The sequence below is a fragment of the Crocuta crocuta genome, unplaced genomic scaffold (genome assembly GCF_008692635.1).
Source record: "Crocuta crocuta isolate KB4526 unplaced genomic scaffold, BGI_CrCroc_1.0 scaffold580, whole genome shotgun sequence".
Classification (NCBI taxonomy): Eukaryota; Metazoa; Chordata; class Mammalia; order Carnivora; family Hyaenidae; genus Crocuta; species Crocuta crocuta.
In genome coordinates this window covers 4,669,223-4,685,684 of record NW_027527940.1, presented here as the reverse complement: position 1 = coordinate 4,685,684, position 16,462 = coordinate 4,669,223, and the positions used below count along the sequence as shown (strand labels likewise).

Below are 16,462 nucleotides of genomic sequence, written 5' to 3'. Positions count from 1 at the left end.
CGGGCTCTGTGCTGACTGCCAGCTCAGAGCCTGGAGCCTGTTTCAGTCTGTGACTCCCTCTCTCTCTGACCCTCCCCTGCTCACGCTGTCTCTCTCTCTGCTAGAAATAAATAAAATATTTAAAAAAAGAGTTCTTTCTCCAGGTCTTTTTTTTTTTAATTAGTTCATGAATGTAATATCTTCTTTTATATCTGTGATACTGTTAATTATTACTCTGAAGTTTTTTCTGCTTCCTACTCTTCTTTCTCATTCTGTGTTCCTATCACTCTATTTCATGTTGGAACCTTCCTCCAGTAACTATTTCTTGGTTCTCTACTATTGCCAAGAACAGAGGGGCTGTGTGTGTCTCTGTGAATGTAGTGTGTTTGACAGGGGAAGGCAGTGGCTTTGTCTTTGGTGAGCATCACTCTAGGACAGTCATGTGGTCAGCTAACATTTTCATTGTAGACCCTATACTGTTGGTATTGATAATTATTTTCCCTGGGAAAGTTCAACTTCTTTGCAGGATGATCTTACAATCTACTTAAGTTTAGTTGCTGTCTACCATTTGGGAATTTGACAGGGTGAAGCAGCATCCAGGGCAGTCTGTACTTTACCTTACGCCTCCTTGGATTTGTCTGATGATTCCAGATCTCTGGCTAATTTTATTGAGAGAATAAATTTTCTGGACTTCCAAGATGGGTCTGTCGTGGAGAAATTGCCTGACTGCCCTAGGTTGGAGTAGAGGCTTGGGGATTTAATTACTTATTTTACAAACTTTGAAAGAATACTGTCTTCAGACCTTTACCTCCCTCCTTCTTCTATGGAACCTGGTATTTCGAATTCCTGAATGCTTCTGGGTTCCAAAGAAAAAAATAGTTTTTTTTNTAGATATATACATAGTTATAATTCCTTTTTTCACCATTTGGTGAAATTTGCATTGGTGTGATTTGTATGCTCTCTGCTCATTCTCCTGCTTTCCATGTACATATATGTACATATATTATGGTTTGGGTTTACTAGTATTTTTCTTAATTTATTGAAATTTGTTTTCTCTTTCTTATTTTGGTTGGGTTTTAAGAGATAAGGGGAATGGTTGAATCTGTATCTTTTGGGGGTGCCTGGCTGGCTCAGTCAGTAGAGTATGTGACTCTTAATCTCGAGGTCATGAATTTGAGCCCCATATTTGGCATAGAGTTTACTTAAAAATAAAATTAAATGAAAATATTTTTAAAACTATCATTTGGAAAGTGGAAGTTTGTTATAAGCATTTTTTGCTTGTTAAAATAAGCTTTTTAAAACTAAAGGAATGTAATCATCCCTCTTTTAAAAATATAGTTTGTCCCATTATCAAACATATTTCTTTGGCATACAGCATTAGTTTTCAAATGTATATTTCACAAGTATATCATTAAATATAAATGTAGTTTTTTAGATTTCATTTTTATGTTTAGGAACATGTAAATCTAAATAGTTGGGTATTGATTAAAAGAGCCAGTGTCTACAGTCTTGAATAACTATCCCATTTACCAATAACCACTTCTTTTTCTTTCAGTGTTTTTATTCTGTGTTCTCACTTCTGGTATTGTTTTTTTGTTGTTGCAACTTCATATCCTTTGATGCTATATTTTTAGTGTTCCTCACACCATAGCCTCATTTACTCAATTTTCCTAGCATAGATCATTTTCAGTTAATTATAATTCTGTCTTCATATCCTCAACATCATTGCCTCTGTTTCCTTCTATCATACCTCCTTTGAAAACCCTATATTACCACCTGCTCCATACCTGTACCAGAGCACTTGAAAGTGGCTGAAGAAAAACACAGCTTTTAATGGCTAGGCTTTAGATTTTTCTCACAAGTGGACGTTTAATGTTACCTAGAAATCCTATTACAGCATTCTACTCCATATTATTCCTACTTTCTTACAGGATTATTTCATACATTCTCCTCAAACCTGTATTATCTCCTATTCTCTTTTCTTCACACTTAGCTGATTGTTTTAATTGCTTAATAGAGTCAACAGAGAGTTCTTCAAGGATTAAACTTACTAATTTAGGTGCAGCTATACCCATATTCTCTACTTTTTCTCTTATTACAGTTACCTTTAAGGTTGGTCCTTGCCCTTGTTTAGTGGATATGATCCCTGTTCTCTACCTCAAGAACTTTGCTCTTTTCTCTCTACTGGCTTCAGTTTCTCACTTTGATTAGATAATTCTTATCATTGTACTAATATGCTGTCATGCTCTTATCTTTTAGAAACATTCTCTTTTAAGGCTCTCCAGAGACAGGGAGCCAATAGAGATGTACTTACTGATATATACCTACATACATACATACGTAGACATATACATGTACATATATAAATATACATATACACACATATATTGGGGAGAAGGAGGGTTTTTATATATTTATTATTTATTTTATTTTTTAAAATGTTTTTTTATTTTTTTGAGAGAGAGAGAGACAGAACATGAGTGAGGGAGGGGCAGAGAGAGAGGGAGACACATAATGCGAAGCAGGCTCCAGGCTCTGAGCTGTCAGCACAGAGCCCGACATGGGGTTTGAACCCACAAACCATGAGATGAAGTCAGACGCTTAACCGACTGAGCCACCCAGGTGCCTCTTTAAAATTTATTTTTTTCTCAGAAGACAAATATTTTAATAATGAAATTCTTTTTCTTTTCTTTTTTTTTTTTTTTCAAAATTTTATTTAAATTCTAGTTAGTTACCATATGGTGTAGTATTGGTTTCAGGAGTAGAATTTAGTGATTCATCGGTTACATATGACACACACTGCTCATCATATCTAACCCATCACCAGGTATTACCCCATCCACCACTGACAACTCTCCATCAACTCTCGATTTGTTCTCTGTTGTTAAGAGTCTTTTATGGTTTGCTTCCATGTCTCTTTTTTTCTTTCCCCTCCCATATGTTCATCTGTTTTGTTTCCTAAATTCCACATATGAATGAAATCATGTGTTACTTGCTTTTCTCTGACATATTTCACTTAACACAATACCTGTAGCTTCATCCACACCATTGCAAATGGCAAGATTTCATTCTTTTTAATGGCTGATATTCCATTGTATATGGGTGGGTGGATGGGTGTGTGTGTGTGTGTGTGTGTGTGTGTGTGTGTGTGTGTAACACATTCATCAGTCGATGGACACTTGGGGCTCTTTCCATAGCTTGGCTTTTGTTGATAATGCTACTGTAAAACATCAGGGGCTTGTTTCTTTTCAAATCTGTATTTTTGTTTCCTTTGGATAAATACCTGATAGTGCAATTGCTGAATCATAGGGTAGTTCTATTTTTAATTTTTTGAGGAACCTCCATATTGTTCTCCATAGAGGATGCACCAGTTTGCATTCCCACCAACAGTGCAAGGGGGTTCCCATTTATCCACATCCTCACCAACATCTGTTGTTTCCTGTGTTGTTAATATTATCCATTCTCACAGGTGTGAGGTGGTATCTCATTGTGTTTTTGATATGTATTTCCCTGTTGTTGAGTGACATTGGGCATCTTTTTATGTGTTTGTTAGCCATCTGGATATCTTCTTTGGAGAAATATCTATTCCTGTCTTCTGCCCGTTTCTTCACTGGATTATTTGTTTTTTGGGTATTGAATTTGATAAGTTCTTTATATATTTTGGATACCAACCCTTTATCAGATATGTCATTTGCAGATATCTTCTCCCATTCAGGAAGCTGCCTTTTAGTTTTATTATTTCCTTTGCTGTGCAGAAGCTTTTCATCTTGATGAAGTCCCAGTAGTTCATGTTTGCTTTTCTTTCCCTTGCCTCCAGAGATTTGTTTAATAAGAAGTTGCTCCAGTGAGGCCAAAGAGGTTGCTGCTTGTTTTCTCCTCTGTGAGATGGTTTCCTATCTCACATTTATGTCTTTCATCTATTTGGAAGTTATTTTTGTGTATGGTGTAAGAAAATGGTCCTGGTTCATTCTTCTACATGTTGCTATCCATTTTCCCAACACCGTTTGTTGAGGCTGTCTTTTTTTCCATTGGATGTTCTTTCCTGCTTTGTTGAAGATTAGTTGACCGTATAGTTATAGGTCCATTTCTGGGTTCTTCAGTTGATATGTATGTGACTGTTTTTTGTGCCAGTACCTTATTGTCTTGATAACTAAAGCATTTTAATATAGCTTGGAGTCTAGAATCATGATGCCTCCAGCTTTGCTTGTCTTTTTCAGGATTGCATTGGCTAATCAGGGTCTTTTTGGTTCCATATAAATTTTAGGATTGTTTGTTTTAGCTCTATGAAAAATGCTCGTAGTACTTTGATGGGGATTGCATTAAATATGCAGACTGCTTTTGTTAGTATAAACATTTCAACAATGTTTGTTCTTCTAATCCATGAGCATGGAATGTTCCATTTAGTTGTGTCTTCTTCACTTTCTTTCATAAGTGCTTATAGTTTTCAGAGTATAGATTTTTGACCTTTACTTCTTACCTCTTTGGTTAGGTTTACTCTTGGGTATCTTACAGGTTTTGGTGCAGTTGCAAATGAAATTGATCCCTTGATTTTTCTTTCTGCTTCTTCATTATTGGTCTTTAGAAGTACAGGACATTTCTGTTTGTTGGTTTTATATCATGCAACTTTACTGAATTCATGTACCACTTCCAGCAGTTTCTTGGTTGAGTCTTTCAGGCTCTCTACATAGACTACCATGTCATCTGTGAAATAGTGAAAGTTTGACTTCTTCCTTGCCAATTTGGATGCTTTTTATTTTTATTTGGATTCCTTCTGATTGCTGTGGCTCATACTTCCAGGACCGTGTTAAATAGGAATGATGAGAATGGACATCCCTGACTTGTTCCTGACCTTAGAAGAAAAGCTCTGTTTTTCAGTGAGGATGATATTAGCTGTGGGTCTTTTGTATATGGCTTTTATGACGTTGAAGTGTTTTCACTCTATCCCTGTTTGATTGAAGGTTTTTATCAAGAATGGATGCTGTACTTTGTCAAATTTTTTTCTGCATCTATTGAGAGGATCATATGGTTCTTATTCTTTCTTTTATTAATGTGGTGTATCACATTGATTGATTAGTGAATAGTGAACCAACCCTGCAGCTCAGAAATAAATCCCACTTGATCATAGTGAATAATTCTTTTAATGTACTTTTGGATTTGTTTTGTGAGAATTTTGTTCAGAATTTCTGCATCCATGTTCTTAAGGGATATTGGCATGTAATTCTCTGTTTTAGTGGAGTTTCTGTCTGATTTTGAAATCAAGGTAATGCTAGTCTTATAGAATGAATTTGGAAGTTTTCCTTCCATTTCTACTTTTCAGAACACCTTGAGAAGAATAGGTATTAACTCTTCTTTAAAACTTCGGTAGAATTCCCCTGGGAAGTCACCTGGCCCTGGGCTCTTTGTTGAGAGATTTTTTTTATTCCTAACTCAGTTTCTTTGCTGGTTATGGGTCTGTTCAAATTTTCTATTTCTTCCTGTTTCAGTTTTGGTAGTTTGTGTATTTCTGGGAATTTGTTCATTTCTTCTAGATTGCCCAGTTTGTTCACATATGATTATTAATAACATTCTCTTATAATTGTATTTCTGTAATATTGGTTATGATCTCCCCTCTCATTTGTGATTTTATTTAAGTGGGTTCTTTTTTTTCCTTTTGATAAGTCTAGCTAGTCATTTAGTGATTTTATTTCAAGGAACCAGCTGTTTCATTGATAAGATTTTTTGTTTCTGTATCATTTAGTTTTGCTTTAATTTTTATCGTTTTACTGCTTCTGCTGGCTTTAGGCTTCATTGGTAGTTCCCTCTTTTTACGAATTATTTATTTATTTTGATAGTGTGCATGTGCACACAAGTGGAGTCACAGAGAGAGAGAGTGGGAGGGAGAGGGAGAGGGAGATGGAGAGCGAGCGAGAGAGAGAGAGAGAGAGAGAGAATCCTAAGCAGACTCCACACTGCCAGTGCAGGGCTCAAATTCACAAACCATGAGATCATTACCTAAGCCAAAGTCAGATGCTTAACCAACTCAGCCAGCCAGGCACCCCTTGCTTTGCCTTTTCTAGATCCTTTAAAAAATAAGGTTAGGGTGTGTATTTGAGACTTTTCTTGCTTACTGAGATAGGCCTATTACCATATACTTTCCTTTAGGACTGGCTTTGGCTGCATCCCAAAGGTTTTGGACTTTTGTGTTTTCATTTCCATTTTCTTCCGTGTGTTTTTTAAGTTTTTTCTTTAATTTCAGGGTTACATCATTTATTCTTCAGTAGGATGTTCTTTAATCTTCATGTATTCGTGATCTTTCCAAATTTTTTTCTTGTGATTGACTTCAAGTTTCAAAGCATTATGTTCTGAAAATATGCATGGTATGATGCCAGTCTTTTTTTACTTGTTGAGGGCTGATTTGTGACCCAGTATGTGATCTGTTCTGTAGAATGTTACATGTGCACTTGAAATAAATATGCATTTGCTGCTTTAGGAAGAAATGTTCTGAATATATTCGTTAAGTCCATCTGGTGCAGTATGTCATTCAGAGCTGTTGTTTCCATGTTGATTTATCCTTTGATGATCTGTCCATTGCTGTAAGTGGTGTGTTAAAGTCCCCTAATATAATTGTATTATTACCATTGAGTTACTTTATATTTGTTATTAATTGATTTATGTATTTAGGTGCTCTCACGTTGAGGGCACAAATATTTATAATTGTTAGATCTTCTTGATGAATAGAACCCTTAATTGTGGTATAATACCCTTCTTCATCTGTTACATTCTTTGGTTTAAAATCTAATATCTCATATAAGTATGGCTGCTCAGTCTTTCTTTTGGTGTTCATTAGCATTATATATGGTTTTCCATCCCTTCACTTTTAATCCGCAGATGTGTTTTGGTCTCAAATGAGTCTCTTATAGGCAGCATATAGAAGGGTCTATTTTTAAATGCATTCTAATACTCTTTTTGTTTTTATTGGAGCATTTAGTCCATTTACATTCAGAGTGATTATTGAATGGTATGAATTTAGTGCCATTATGCTACCTGTAAAGTTGGTGTTTCTGGTGATGTTCTCTATTCCTTTCTAGTCTTTGTTGCTTTTTGGTCTTTTTTGCCCTGACTCAAGGAGCCCCCTTTAATATTTCTTGCAGGGTTAGTTTAGTGGTCATGAACTCCTTCATTTTTTGTCTGGGAAACTCTCCTACTCTGATTGACCACCTTCCTGGATAAAGTATTCTTGGCTGCATACTTTTCCCATATAGCATGTTGACTATATCATGCTACTTCCCTTGGCCTGGCATTTTTCTGTAGAGAGATCTGCTGTGAACCTGATCTATCTTCCCTTGTATGTTAACAACTTTTTTCCTTCATCCTCATTCAGGATTCTTTCCTTGACTGTGTCTTTTTTGAACTTGACTGTGATATGTCTTGGTGATGGCAGCTTTTGTTGAATTTAATGGAAGGTCTTTGTGCTTCTTGTTTTTTGAGGTCTGTTTCCTTCCCCAGATTACTGAGGTTTTCAGCTATAATTTACTTAAATAAACCTTCTGCCCCCCCCCCTTTTTTTTTCTTTTTTCTTTTCTTCTTTTGGGACTCCTGTGATACAAATGTTATAATGCTTTAAGGAGTCACTGAGTTCCCTGAGTCTACATTTGTGATCCAATTTCTTTCCTTTTTCAGCTTCATTCCATAATTTTTATCTTTTGTATCACTGATTTGTTACTCTACTTCATCAGTCCTCATTAGCATTGCATTCATTTGGTTTTGCATCTTGATTATAGCATTTTTTATTTCTGCCTGACTACTTTTTAGTTGTTTTATCTCTGCAGCAAAGGATTCTTGTGTCTTACTGTGCTTTTCTCAAGCCCAGCTAGTATCCTTATGATAATTGTTTTAAATTCTGGTTCAGACAGATACTTGTATCTTTATTGATTAAATCCCTAGCTGTGACTTCTTCTTTTCTTTCTTTTGGGGTTAATTCCTCCTCCTTGTCATTTTGTCTGTGTTACTTTTTGCATTTGATTGTTAGGAATGACTGTTGTACTCCTCCAAGTAATGACTATATTAAGAAGAGGTTCCCCACGCCCCACCCCCAGAAAAGGAAGCTAGGTTCTAGGTCTGCTTTGCTCTGCTTTTTAAAAGAAGCTAGATCCGGGGGTGAGGGGGGAGAAGGAAGATAGATCCTATTTCCCCTGGAGCTGAAGCTTTCCAGTATTGTGTGATCAGTAGCCTTGCTGTGTGCAAGGGGTTTGTGCCAGAGAGTTTTATTTCGGTGAGTTGGCTGATACAGTTGTGGGAGCTGGAAAATTTGAAATCTGTGTAGGACAGCAAGCTAGAAATTTTTTATTTCAGTGAGTTGGCTGATACAATTGTGGGAGCTGGCAAATTTGAAATCTGTGTAGGACAGCAAGCTAGAAAGAGGTTAGAGTTGTACAGCCCTGAGGCAGAATTTGCTTCTCAAAGAAACCTTAGTTTTTTCTTCTTAACGTGTTGAACTGACTGCATGAAACCCACCACCTTATTGAGGGTTTCTCCTTTACTTAAAACTTGTATGTTAACAGTTTAATACAGCTGATGTAGCTGTTAATTATATTTGTGAAATACCTTCACAGTAACACCTGGATTAGTATTTGAGTAAATAATTAGATACTGTAGCCTAGCCAGGTTGACACATAAGACTGACCATTACATCCTCCCTTGTTTCCTCATGCCCTTCTTCCTACATTCCCAGTACTCTTGTTGTCTTTACAGCAAATCTCAATTATTTTTGTTCACTGTCTTGCTGTCTTAATGCTCTTAAAACACACTTAAGTCAGATTTCTATTTCTGCCACTCCACTATTTCTGCTCTTGTTAGTCAGCAATTACCTCTTTATTGTCCAAATCACTGGGAATCTCCCAGGTATCAACATTCTCTCTTAGTAGACATAGCTACTTCTTCCTTCTTGAGTCACTTGTCTTCACTTGTTCTGTGGAGTACGCACTGTCATAGTAGATCTTAGAAAGCTAAACTGAATGATCTCAGAACTCAGTCTTAAGATCTTTTTATCTTTTTTTTTTTTTGGTCTTTATTCACTTCTTAGTGAATAAAGTGAAAACCAATTCCATGATTTTATTATTTTTATCAAAAAATAATGACATGGGAGAGGCAATATAGTCACATGATTTAAAATTCAAAATAGAAAAAATGTAGGTAAATTGTCATTTTTTTACCCATGACTCTGAGCCAAAAAATTCTCTTCCTTGAAGGCAACCAAAGTTGCCAGTCTCATAATTTTTTTTCCAAAGATTTTGAATATAATAACACATACATATTCATTGAGAGACAGTATGATATAGTGCTTAAGAACTTGGACTGTAGAGCATAACTCCCTGTAATCCAATTCTGTCTCTTCCAGTTGCTTGCTGTGTAACTGGCAAGTCTCTTAGATGATCTTGGTCTCCATTTTCTCCTGTGTACAAAAGCAATAATTATAATATCCTTACTTGATTGAGTTGTGAAGTATAAATGAGTAAGTATGTGTAAAGAGCTTAGAAGAGTGACTGGCACATAAAAATAAATAACATTCCATTTTTCATAAATGATAGCATTATATACAGGCTTCTTGGCTTTTTTTATTCATCAACAGATATCTTGGTAGGCTTTTCTTTTCAGCACATAAATCATCCCTCATTTTTCTTAAATTTTTTAAGTGTTTATTTAGATAAAGCATAAGCAGGGAAGGGGCAAAGGGAGAGGGAGACACAGAATCTGAAGCAGGCTCCAGGCTCTGAGCTGTCAGCACAGAGCTAGACGTGGGGCTCGAACCCATGAACCTCGAGATCATGACCTGAGCCAAAGTTGGGCACTCAATCAACTGTGCCACCCCCGCGCCCCCTCATGCCTCGTTTTTCTAATGGCTGGATAGTTACTCATTGGATGGGTATGTTGTTTTATTTTATGGCTCTAAATAACCGTGTCTTTGATGATGACTTTAAATACATATCTACTGGGTATTTCCACTTAGATACCTAAGAAGCACAAAGCTTTCTTATTATCCTTGCCTTTTCTTTTGATCTTATTTTCCTACATTATAATCTATAATATTTTTAGGTAAATCTTCGGAATCTCTCTACCTATTGATAACACTTTACTTCAAGCCAGCATTGTTGTACTGAGCTACTGAAAGCTAACAACTTGAGAGTCATTATTCTAAACTGTCATGAGGACAGATACTCTGTCCCATTCACTTTTATACTTCTAGTATTTAGTAGAATATTACTTAAGTACATATTGGGTTGATAGGTGAATGAGGAAAGCATTGAGTAAGTTTTTATTCAACTCTGTGGTATAAGGCTATTTCTTTTTTCAGTGTAACATTTAACTTTATTAAAACCAAATTGTTTCCCAATGCTGTTTTTTTAATTACCAGTCTGTCACAAACTAATACTTTGGTAAAATGTAAGCAAATGACATATATATTTCTTAGTGTCATATTGTTATTGGAACCAGTAGACATAAGATCACTGTCAGATTGTTTAAAAAATTTCTCAAAACTTACTTTTAGATTGTACTGATAATCTACTGTTAATAAACCATTTGTGGTTGGCACCAATTTGCAGACCATACTGTAAGTAGTGCAGCACTAAAACAAGTTTGCCATCTTATAGCCTGCAGTTAAAATTTGAAGGCTAAATGAAATATTCTTCTCTTTGGTAAACAAGGAGAAACTACTTCAAAGCCAGTGTCACAGAACCAGGCTGAATTCCTGTAGGATTATTAATTTATAAAATAATTCTTTTAGTAATACCAATGAAATTTAATTAATGCTTCCTCTATGTGGGAATGAGTGTTTTTCACTGGACTCAGTCAGATGATACAATCCCCCTGTTATGTCTGTGTCATTAAATTAGCAGTCTTTCTTTACTAGCCATTTATTTTCTAATTGTTGGTATGTGAAATGAAAATTTCAGTGGAACTTTAAGTTTTACAGATCAATAAGCATTTTAGCTCAGTAAATACTGTTATATCCTGTCTTTTTGTAAAAAATGTATTGATCATTTTGCATTATGTTTGTACATCTAGGATGGGAAGAGGGTCATTACATGGTGACTGTTGGCATGTGAGATCTGGGTTCACAAGGAGATACATAACTAAAAGCAAATCATTAAATTGAAGAAAATTTGTGTCTCAGCTTCCACTAGTGAATTTCAGCCAGCGTTGATGTTAATTTTAAACCTTAACAACCTCTTGATGTACACGTCATTTTGTTTTGGGGATCTGGAGGTATATACTGAATTAAAGTTCCATTGGGTATGATTTTGTATGCTCAGGACAAACTGTATTACACTATTACCCATGACTTGGGCAGTGTGAATGCCCCAGATCCCTCCTGTCTTTGAGCACTTCTCCTTTTTTATACAGATTAATTTAAAAAGTGCTTTTAGGGGTGCCTGGGTGGATTACTCGGTTAAGCATCCAGCTTCGGCTCAGGTCATGATCTTGCAGCCCCACATCAGGCTCTGTGCTGATAGCTCGGAGCCTGGAACCTGCTTTGGATTCTATGTCTCCCTCTCTCTCTGCCCCTCCCCCATTTGCGCACATGAGCGCACACTCACACTCTTTCTCATAAATAAATAAACTTAAAATAAAAAGTACTTTTTAACTTTCACAGTATCACTGATGATACCCTGACAGTATGTAAAATATTATAAAATCACTAGCCTGTATTTTTTTGAAACACAAGAATATTTCTCAATTTACTGTTTTGAGACACTGTATCTTAGGAAAGAAATATTTTTGTTGAATGTATTTCTAAGTAGTCACTAACTTAAATATATTTGTTTACATCTTGTCTTATATTTTAGCTTAAAGGCAGCAATCACTATTAACATGGAGTTGCCAAAATGCAGAGTTTCAGGTGTGTGTGTAGATAATAGATATGTTTAATTAAAGGGAAATAGTAAATTTTAAGAGAAATGCATGCTAATATATAGTTATGGATGTTTACAGATAGGTGGATCAATATTCCAAAACACTGATTGGTTCATTTTTTAAAAATGTAGTTTTAAACTGAAGTTTTAAAACTTCATTCATACTTGCCGATGAATAAATAACCTAGAAGGAAAAAAATGAAGTTTTTTTACCAGCACAAACTCTTATTCCTTTGCAAATATTTTTCTATACCATCACCATTTCAATAATGAAAATAAATATGAATAGAGAAAAGTTTAAGGTTTATGTTATACCTGATTTTCAGATCACTTGAAACAGAAGTTTGAAAATACTTAAAGATTTACAAATCCAAGTGAGCATTTAAAAGTACACTAACACTGTGAGGAAAATAGGCCAATCAGAAGTTCGCGGGATACATTTTTAATTAAAGAGTTTGGTAGGATTTTTATTTCAGGGTTTGGAAGCTATGCTATTCACTGAGAGAACAAACCATCTTTTGGGTAAAGGTCATAAGCTGATTGTAAATATCTAAGCCATCTTTGAAGTATCTAAGTAAAGAAGCAATTAATTAAAGAAGCAATTGTATATACAGAACTCATGGACAGAAGAAAAACCTAATATGCATATGTGGGGGGGGAAGAGGGGGTGTTACATCCTTCCTGCTTATAATTAGGATGAGGCTGATTTTAAGGGGGAAATGTTGTGAACTAAGCTATAGAGACACCGAGGCACAGAAAATTATGTTGCAGCCTAAGAACATGACTTTACTTCTATAAAATTAAGTTTTCTTTTTTTAATTTGTTATGCCGGAGTTGTAAAACACTGAAACTGACTAGTTTCCTTCCTTCATCCCCATTTCCATTATAAATTTGTAATCTTACAGATGAAGATCTGATTGATAGGTGAAAACCGTAATCTTCCTTTATTTCATAGCCATGAAGCTCATGACTGCGTTGGTGAATGTTGCCTTAAACCTCAGTATTCATCAGGATAATACACAAAGACAATATGAAGCTGAGAGAAATAAAATGATTGGGAAGAGAGCCAATGAAAGGTTGGAATTACTTCTTCAGAAACGCAAAGAGGTAGGTTTCATATTGTCTGTAAAAAGATGTGTGTGATTTTTAGTCTGTTTTTGGTTTTTTTTTTGATAGGGCTGCATGTGGCTGTGTGTGTATTTTAAAATTTATTTATTTAAGTTAGATTATGTGATTTCAAACTTCAAATTAAACTGGAATGTTCAGCCACTGATTATCTGAGTGCTGTCTGATGGCCGAAGATAATCTAAAACAATCCTACTTTTGAAAGAAGGTAGTATAGGGGTTAGGCAACGCAGAGAAAGATTATCAGTTTGTGAATTCAGAAAGCATTATAAACACTAAGGTCAGAGCGTAGGGCCAGCAAAGCTGCACTTCTAGAAGAAAGCCAAAGACTACTTATTGGCTGATGAATAAGGCATTCCTGGGAATACATTTGGTCCCAGTTTTACACTGAAATTTTCATATATATATCTTGAAAGTGTTTTAAACTGGATTTTTAGTAGGTAACATTTTTATTTGCCCAATAGGAAATCAAAATTTAAATATACAGTATTTTAACTTGAAAACAGAATAATATCAAATAAGTTACCAATGAATAGTGAGTTATAACAAGCAACAGGAAACAACAAACTAATTTTAAATTATTACCCATGCTGTATCAGGGTGCTAGCTGGGGCTGCTATAACAGATACCAACAGACTAAGTGGCCTGAAGTTGAAGATAACTCCAAATTTTCCATGACTTCCGTGTGTGTATGCGCGTGTGTCTAAATTTCTGCTTTCTATAAAGAAACCAATAATAATGGATTTGTGGCCCACCTCACTCTAGAATGACCCTATCTTAACTAATTACATCGTCCACAATCCTGTTTACAAATAAGGTTTGAAGTACTTGGGCATTAGGACTTCAACATATGAATTTCTGAGGAACACAGTTTAAATCATAATACTTGAAATACTCTGAAAGTAAATTTGGAACTGTGCATCAGTAAGTACTATTAACCAAACTGTATGCCTCTTATAAATTAATTTTTATGTAGAATAAATGCAGCGAAGTAAACCTGAAATAAAGCATATAGGAAAAAAGTAAGTCTGAAGGAATTTTATTCTCACATTCTTGTATATAATAAAAGCAAATATTTCACTGAGTATTACTACACAACAGATTATAATAAGAAATATCACTTGGAATGTAATTTTGTATGAGTGCTTTTGTTCATGTTGAACAGTAAATAAGCTCAAACTTTAACTGTGATTAGTAGAATTGCCTGAATTTTATATCATTGCTAGACTGCTTTGTTGCTGATTTCCACCACTAATGGTGAGGATCCGCCCTATCTTCTATTATGTCCTCTATATTGGGAACTTGGCCTAGTCTCAGTTATGAGCTAAACAGATGTAGAGTAATATTGGGATACTTTAGGTCGAATAAGAAGTTTTTTTTTTACATTGGCAAATATCATAATCAAGGATGACCTGTTTCCAAAAGAGGCAAAACAAGCCAGGGGCCTGACTTTGTTGGAAGTGGTATAGAAATTAAGGCTTCTTCTCAAAGCCCGTAATATTTTGGAGATTGGAGTCTAGCCACATTAGCCACACCACTTTTTGTTACTTGTGTATGTATGTGTAAAGAGACACAAAGAGGTTCTAACGTCAGTGTAGTAGTAAAGCTTTTGAAGTAATGCAACAGCACTGGTAATTTCAGACATGTGATGCATAATAAGTGAGAAAAAGGATTGATAATTATCCAGAATGAGAATAACTGGGAATGAAAAATAACTGGAACTGTTTATTTAAAATAAAATGATCAGGATTTAATTTTTTTTTTTTTAATTTCAGCTACAGGAAAACCAGGATGAAATTGAAAATATGATGAACTCTATTTTTAAGGGTATATTTGTTCATAGATACCGGTAAGGATTTAAAAATCACTTAGATTTTTAACGTAAATAATGTAATGCTTCTTTGTAGTCCTAGGTAATTATCAAAATATGAAACTCTAATTATTTGTTTTATTTTTTGGAAAACAGTTTTGGCTCTAGAAGCTAAATAAATGTCATACTACTGTTGTGGAGGAAATTGGTTTTTGTTTTTGTTTATTTTGAGAGAGTGAGAGCATGAGTGGGGAAGGGGCAGAAAGAGAGAGAGAGAGAAAGAGAATCTGAAGCAGGCTCTGCACTGTCAGCTTGGAGCCTGTTGCAGGGCTCAAACCTATAAACCATGAGATCATGACCTGAGTCAAAACCAAGAGTCAGATGCTTCACCATCTGAGTCACCCAGACACCCTCTTGTGGAGTAAATTTTAACACTGCCACACCCTTAAGTTCAGTTTATACCGTTAGAAGCATTCAGTGTATTTGGATTTGATGGAGTATTAATTAACAACATATCATTAAGTTAATGTGGCCTTAATAAGATGTGATTGTCTTGATATTGGAAAAAATTCAATGCCCTGCTTCCTGCCATGTGATACTCATCTTGTTTCACAGTCAATTTAACCAGCAGTGTTTTAAAAATACATCTTTGAAGGTGGGAGAAAAGTTGACAAAAAAGGGCACCTCTGTAAAAAGTCAACAACTCTTCTTTACCTCATCTATACACATAAAAATAGAAGCAAAGTATTTTTGTTATGCTTCATTGCAAACCAGTTTTGTCTTTCTGTGAACTTTTAAATTACTGACTATATTATTAAACAGCGTATTTCACAGAGAATTAAGGAATCGTATACATTAATTTGTTGCCTTCTTTTAATTCGGCATGATGTGGTATGTTTAGGTAGATAGACACAGAAGCATAGTTTTTAGACACATTTGAGACTTTTAATTGGCCAGTTAATTTAAAAAGTTAGTTAAAGCAGGGAAATCCATTTTTTTTTAATGTAGCTTTGATATTTTTACTTAAACATTTTGTTATAATCCAAAGTATAAAAAGAACTTTTGATCTTATGGTATTTTTTTAAATATTTATTTATTTATTTTGATAGAGCACATATGAGTGAGAGAGGGGCAGAGAGAGGGAAAGACAGAATCCCAAACAGGCTCCACGTGCAGCATGGAGCCTGATGTGGGGGCTTGATCCCACAAACCATGAGATCATGACCTAAGCTAAAAATCCAGGGTCAGTCAGTAAAACTGACTGAGCCACCCACACACCCCCTCTTTTAAAAATCTTCTTGATATTTATAGAAAAAAAAAATACTAGCTTGAAAAGATAGATGCACTCCTGTGTTCATTGCAGCATTATTTATAATAACCAAGATATGAAAACAACCTATAGATGGATGAATAAAATAATGAAATCTTGCAATTCGCAACAACATGGATGGACCTCAAGAACATTATGCTAAGTGTAATAAGTCAAGCAGAGAAGGAGAAATACTGCGGTTTATATGTGGAATCTAAAAACAATAACAACAACAACAAACTCATAGATACAGAAAACAGATTGGTGGTTGCCAGCGGCAGGATAGGTGGGGAAAATGGGTGAAGGAGGTCAAAAAGCAAAAAGGATTAAAACAAACAAACAAAAAAA

At 35.2% G+C, this 16,462-nt stretch overlaps 1 protein-coding gene and 1 long non-coding RNA gene across 4 annotated transcripts in view; one reads left to right on the top strand and one right to left on the bottom strand.

The window, feature by feature from the left end:
• Positions 1-16,462, top strand: part of STAG1 (STAG1 cohesin complex component) — a 422,866-nt gene that overhangs the window by 259,799 nt on the left and 146,605 nt on the right. For all 3 annotated transcript variants that reach the window (XM_077752340.1, XM_077752338.1, XM_077752339.1), the window contains exons 8-9: positions 12,826-12,977; positions 14,771-14,844. In XM_077752340.1, coding sequence (XP_077608466.1) covers positions 12,826-12,977; positions 14,771-14,844 — 226 coding nt within the window. The remainder of the gene's footprint in view (positions 1-12,825; positions 12,978-14,770; positions 14,845-16,462) is intronic.
• Positions 1-16,462, bottom strand: part of LOC144221796 (uncharacterized) — a 59,993-nt gene that overhangs the window by 30,553 nt on the left and 12,978 nt on the right. The gene's annotated exons all lie outside the window — the stretch shown is intronic.